Source organism: Nannospalax galili, unplaced genomic scaffold (genome assembly GCF_000622305.1).
Source record: "Nannospalax galili isolate Female #2095 unplaced genomic scaffold, S.galili_v1.0 scaffold107, whole genome shotgun sequence".
NCBI classification, from domain to species: domain Eukaryota; kingdom Metazoa; phylum Chordata; class Mammalia; order Rodentia; family Spalacidae; genus Nannospalax; species Nannospalax galili.
The window spans coordinates 421,457-428,110 of record NW_008358490.1 but is presented as its reverse complement, the minus strand read 5'-3'; the positions used below and the strand labels follow the sequence as shown (position 1 = coordinate 428,110).

Sequence of the window (6,654 nt, the reverse complement as noted above, 5' to 3'; positions counted from 1 at the left end):
TGAGTGTTTCACTTCCTTCTTCATTTCAGCTCTTTTCTAATTGGCTTATGGAGTGTTTCACTTTGTTCTTTATTTCAGCCTGAGTATTCTTCAATATTTCTCGCTCTTTTCTGAATTCATTCAGAAGTTTATCCCTATCTTCCTTCAGCTCTATTATTACCTTGTTTGTGTGTTCTTTAAATTCACTGAATTCTTTTATTATATTCATCATTGTTCTTTTGAGTTCCGTGTCCTGCATTGTCTCTAGGGGATTCTCATTGTGCTCCTCTAGAGGATTACTGGTATTTGGTGGGGATATTTTATTTTGGTTTTTCATGTTATTATTTTTTCTCTGTGATTTTGACATGTGAATTTCTTTTGTAGTTTCTGACTCTTGTGTGATACTCGGGCCTTCAAGTTTAGTTCTGCTTCTTTTATTTTTGAGCTTTATGTGTCTTTGTGGTTTACTTTTTGGGTATGAAGAGCTGGTTCGTCTTAGCTTCTGGTTCTCTCTTTTGATTTTATATTGTTGAGGCCGGATTGATTTTGTCTTCAGGAGTTCCGCGGTGGCCCAACTCCAATGTGGATCAGAAGTTTTCAGGCTTTCTCCTTAGGTCTGGAATCTTCTAAGAATGCTTTTGGCATCAGGAACTTGGGTGGCACTGACCTGAGACCCTTGCCGTGGCTGCGCCACGCAGGGATGCAAAGGCAGATGGGGAGGGAAGAAGCCCCAAGATTTCCCAGGGAGTGGATTGAGTAGCTGGGTTGTACCCAAGAGGCCTGAGGATAGTAGTGCAGGCTAGGAGAGTTAGCCGGTGGTGCAGGCCCAGGGAAGCAGCGAGAGGTGAGGGCGGGGCCAGGACCAGAAGTGGTGCTCCTGAAGCCCAAGAAAGGGACTGGGTTGCTCCCAAGAGGCCTGAGGATAGTAGTACCTAATTTCTTATATTAAGTTAACAAAAACAGAATATAGAATTGCATTTCCATATCCAAGGTTTCAACTAAGTAAAGCAGTGTAAGGTAAAGAAGGGAAACCTATCAAAATGTTAGTAGCAGGTCGTGGGTCCATGTATGACTTCATTTCCTCATCAATACTTTCCTGTACGCCCTGAATTTGCACATTAGACAGGTGTTATTTCTGTATTCACATGCTGTTATTTCTGTATTCACATGCTAAGGACTACAGAGGTTGAGAAGTGGTGGAAATCATGGCACAGAAGTCTGGCATCTGTTAAAATCTTGCCCTATATTTAAAAATAGTTATTATTTTTATGTGTATGAGTGTATTTGCTGCATGTATGTAAGTGCATCCATGTTGTGCAATGCCTGCAGAGGTCAGAAGAGGGTACTGGAATTGGAGTTACAGATGATTGTTAGCTGCCATGTGGGTACTGGGAATCAAACCCAGGTCCTCTGTAAGAGCAGCTCTTAACTGTTGAGGCCTCTCTCCAGCCCCAAATCTTGCCTTGTTTTACAAAGCAATTATATTTTGGGAAAATTGCCCTGGAACTTGGATTTGAATTCTATTCCATAACTGTGTGCCCATCATCAGGTTACTTGTCTACTTAAGTGCCTCAGCTGCAGAATAGAGAGGAACACTGAAGTTCCAGAAGGTTAATAGTGAAGATGCCAGCTAACACTGATAGAGAGCTTACTGTTGCTAAGTACTTTGCATACATTATCTTCTTTAATTCTCCTTAATGAGGTGGAAGCCATTATTTTCTCCATTTCACAGTGAGGAAAACTAAGTCCCTGAGAGGCTGAACCACTTATTCAAGGTCACAGAGAGCTGGAATCTGAAAACATAATATGGGATACTAAAGCTTGTGCTGTTACCTATCTATTATGTAATATACTATCGCCCAAGGTAGATGAAGAAATTTGAATAAGGTAAACAGGATGAAAACATTGCGCTTTGCCCGATGCTCAGTAGGTGCTCAACAAATGTTTCTAAATGACTTGTGGAAATCCTGCGGAACTAAAACTGATCCTTGTGGGAACGAGAATGGAGAAACAAAAATGGACAATGTTTTTCTAAGTACTGGCAGGTCAGCATGAGTTGTCTAAGCTAATGACACTTAGTGCTTACACACAAGGCTGCTTTTCACTATGTAACTGAGAAGAAAGGCTTCTGGTGGATATGAATCTCATGAGCCACAGACACCTGAAGGCCCAGGGAAACAGTGGAAGATCCCAATGCAACCTTGCAGCGGTGGAACTGCTTAGAGTGGGCAGGAGAATAAGGTTGTAGTTAGGTGGGTTTGCAAATGATGCCACATGGAAAAATGTGGGTGTTTTTAAAGTTCTTTTGAAATTCATGTATTTTTATGTGTGTGAATGTTTTACCTGCATGTCAGTGCTACATATGTGTTCATTGCCCATGGAGGTCAGAAGAAGGTGTTGAATCCCCTAGAACTGGAGTTGCAGATGGTTGTTAGCCATGGTGTTGGTGCTGGGAACCAAACCTTGGTCCTCCGCAAGAGCAGCCAGTGCTCTAAGCACTGAGCCATCTCTCCGACCCCAAATGTGGGTTTTTTTTTTTTTTTTTGCAATGAAATGGAAATGACTGAATCATACCTTTGAGTCGTTGATTGATTTATTAGATTAACTGGGCTGCTACAGCAGCTGCTTGGCATCTGAGTTTTAAACATAATTCTGTCAGTCAAAGAATAATAAGACTTTAATACCTTTTTTTAAAGTAAAGGAGTTAACAACTTATTTGTCTCCAATCTCATTGCAGAGTTTGTTGGAACCATTTTCCAAACTACTGAGCTTTGTGATTCAGAATGCCGTCTTCACGCTGGCCTACCTGGTGGAGCTATGTGGCTTGTGCTATCGAGCCTTCACTAAGGTAAGCTTCTGTGTGTGTTCCTGTGAACGTGGAAATCAGCAGCGTCAAATCCCTGTTAGCTTGATTGTCTTATTATAGTTAAAAAATGAGTAATTATACTAAGGTCTATTAGATATCATGGGAAAGACTACTTTACATATGTATACATTAACTGGTTCTAAAATATACAGATTTGGAGAAATGAGATCACATAGGTTAGAACAAAAGAGATATTCTGAATGAAAAGAATTGGTGGTCTAAAGAAACTCTTAAGGGCTTTTCCAAGTTTGCTGTACCAGGATTAATGGGCAAACCTCCACTGCATATTATTTTTATAACCAAAGAAGAAAAATATCAATTCATTATTTGTAAAATCCCCTAGAGAGTCTCAATTCTCATGTACGTGGCATCCCTAGTTCTGGGTTCTTAGCCTCTAAGAGGAGAACCTTCTTTTTGTCATCTTGCCTTCATAGTAGTCCCTGTGTTGAATTACCTTTAGCACCCCTCTCCCCATTCCTTGGAAATGGGGAAGTCCCGCACGTCTGGGGGCACAGCACTTTATCAGAACGGGTAAGCACTGTCCTAATGGAAAAGCTGGCAGCAGAGGGGAAGTGGGAGCATTTCCGTCCTGAACAGCAAGGGGGAAACGTCGCCCTTCCGGTTCCCTAATCTTACCTTGATTTTCAGTGGGGTCTCTGTCTCTGAGCATTCGGAATGCCCTGTTATTCGTGTTGCCTCCTTCTATGAACCCTTTGTTTTCCGTCTAACATTCTCATTTTGCAATAAGGCTTTTGTTCTGTTTAAAGCATCGCTATTTTCTTTCTTACCAACTTGTGTCCATTCTACCACACTGTGTCCCATGGTAATTTTCTCTTTAGCCTTTCTCAGTATAAGTTATTTATTACCCTTTCTGCAGCACATATTTTCTAACTCTCAAGATAGTCAGCATGCTTTCATATTCCGTTTGAAAAATAATTTAATTCGCTTTCTCTTTTTACTTAAAAAGTAGATCCATATAACACAGCACCAAATACAATAAAATGTTTTGTTTTTGAAGTAATTTTATATAAAATAGCAATATCTAATAGCCTCTCCTTTATGTAATCAAATGGAAAGTCACGGGAAGGTAAAAGGTTGGGTGACATCTTTTTTGGTGCTCTGGTAGTCTAGAAAACCTGAATCTATCCACTGAAAACACTAGAATTCTGGATGAACATAATACAATTACATTAAATGTACGATTTCTTTTATAAGAATGAAAGGGGAAAGTGAAGAGGGAGCCAGAGGGCAGGCATGTAAGCTGAGGGAGTTGCTGTCTTACTGACTTAGTGACTTGAATGCTGAAGCCTACACAAGGAGAGGAGATGAAGCTTTAGGACAATTTCAAGCTGGAAGGTGGAGTTGGGTCATCCCCAGCAGAAACCCTTGAAAGGTTATGCACTTGGTAAAAGGGTGGTTTTGAAAGAATATTTTTAATGTAGAGGTGATAGGTAGTGGTATCTGTTTTAGCCTTCAGTGGAGAAAGAGAACAGTCTCTCCTTTGAGACTTACTGAACAGGCTGATCTTTGAACAAATTTAGAGCTTGAATTTTGTAGTACCTGCATGCTCTGAAAACCTCCAGAGTTGAGTACGTCAGCACTGAGCCAGTCACAGATGCTGAGCTTTGGAAGTGTCTGCAGAAGCAAGCTCAGAAATGAGCCTCAGCTCTCTCTAGAGAGACAAACCTCAACCTAGCCCCAACATGATTCCTGAGGTTAAAATCCTTTGAACATAGCCCACAGCCTAAAACTACCCACCCCAAGTCTAGCCATGAGCTAGGTTAATAAAGTCAATAAATAGCAAGGTAATTTCTCCCCAAAATTTCTGATATGAAAGCTGTGAGACAGAGGCTGTCAAAGTGTACTTCATACTGTATGCGCTTAAAGGACATTAGAAGTGAAAACCCAGAAAGACATCAGTCATTAAAAAGAATCCAGCCTGTTTAAACGAGATAAAAAGTGTGAAGGCAAAAAGTGATCACTGGCATTCAAAAATACTCAAAGGAGTGGAAAAACATGAAGAAGATAAAGACATGAAAGATAAGCTAATAAATATTAAGTAAATGTTTAGGAGAAGCAAAATAGACTTTTATCCTTTCCATCATTATTGAAAACCATCACTTCTCTGATTCAGGAAGCTCAATGAGTCCAAGTGTGTTCCAGGTAAAGCTTTACTTGCTCACCTGTTCATGTCATAGTTTATATGGCTGGATATAATTTGGCTGAACAGGTAAGAAAAATAGAATATTTTGACAGCAACTGAGGGAAAAGACTCTCTAGAGATAGACGGACAACAAACCTCAGAGCAGCAAGTGGCATCCCGAAGATAATGGGAAAATGGCTTTAAAATGATATGAAAAAATAGTTGTTTACCTAGAATTATCTACAGCTAAAATATCTTTCAGGAGTGAAGGTTGAATAGGTATTTATCAGGAAGATAAGATAATGTTAATAGATTCTTGTGGAAATAAATTCTAAAGATATAGGAAGAAGAAATTTGAACCAAAACAGGCGTTTAAAATATATATGAAGGAAATTTACCAAAGAAGTTAGTAAAATGTGTGAATCTGAGAATCACTGACAGTATAAATCAGTAGTAGAGTAGCATTAATCAAACAGCTATAAAATCAAAAGGACAATAAAATGCCAGCTAACAGTAACCTGTATACGAGATGTATACAGGTTATGTATGTGTATGTAGTTGGGGTTTGGAGCTAAAGCATTCTGTTCATTGTTCATAAGAAGGACAGAGATCACAAGTAACTTTAAACTCTTAAGAATACAGGTACCTGGGAACTCGGAAGGCAGAGGTAGGTAGATCATTGTGAAATTGAGGCTAGCCTGGGATGGCCTACAAAGTGATTTCCAAGTCAGCTGGGGCTATGTATGTAGTAAGACCCTCATCTCCAAAATTCAAAAACCAAAAAGAATATATGTAAATTTTGTTTTGTTTTGTTTTGTTTTGGTCTTTTTGAGACAGGGTCTCCCTGTAGCTACAACTGACCTGGACTCACTGTGGAGACCAGGCTGGCCCAGATCTCACAGAGAGCCCCCTGCCTCTGCCTCTCGAGTGCTGGAATTAAAGGTGTGCACCACCACACCTGTCGTGTAAATGTTTTAACTATAATATCTAAAGGCCAGAAATACAATATATAAGTTCCAAACAAGTAAAGAATAACATAGGAATAGAATTCAGTCAAGACAAAAAAAAGGCAGAATAAGCTGCAAAAGCTCAATTAAGAAGATAGAAATAAACTCCAAACATTTCAGTAATCACAATAAGTGCTTGCTGTACTCACTAGGAGTTGTCAGATTGGATTTTAAAAATAGAGCTGCATGTCATTTAAAAAGACAAACCTAAAATATATCTAAATACACTAAGAAAGTTGGAAAGGTAAAGGGGAATACGACAGCAAAGCCAGGCATGGTAGCACACACCTTTATTCCCAGCACTCAGGAGGCAAGATGAGTTTGAGGCCATCCTGATCTCCATGGGGGGGGGCGCAGAGAGAGACTGTAAGCTAAGTTGAAGCATTATTACAAAGAAAAGTGTTGTCATATATTTCTAAAGGAACAATGACCAGAAAATTTAACAGTTCCACAACACTATTGAGCTAAGAACATAGCCTCAAAAGTTTAATGTAATTATCAAAAGACGTTGACAAATTCACAATCATAGTGGGAGACTTTAGATTTCTTTAGATCAATCATATTGAAAGATAGTAAGACTAGAGAACTTTTGAACACATAATGCATTGGATTCAATAGACATATAAAGAATTTTTAATTAAATTTATTTATTTATTTAT

At 39.2% G+C, this 6,654-nt stretch overlaps 1 protein-coding gene across 15 annotated transcripts in view; it reads left to right on the top strand.

Moving 5' to 3' along the window:
- The window catches only part of Unc79 (unc-79 homolog, NALCN channel complex subunit), a 246,476-nt gene that overhangs the window by 201,169 nt on the left and 38,653 nt on the right, over window positions 1–6,654 (top strand). For all 15 annotated transcript variants that reach the window (XM_008821707.1, XM_008821708.1, XM_008821704.1 and 12 more), the window contains one exon: window positions 2,717–2,827. In XM_008821707.1, the coding sequence (XP_008819929.1) occupies window positions 2,717–2,827 (111 nt within the window). The remainder of the gene's footprint in view (window positions 1–2,716; window positions 2,828–6,654) is intronic.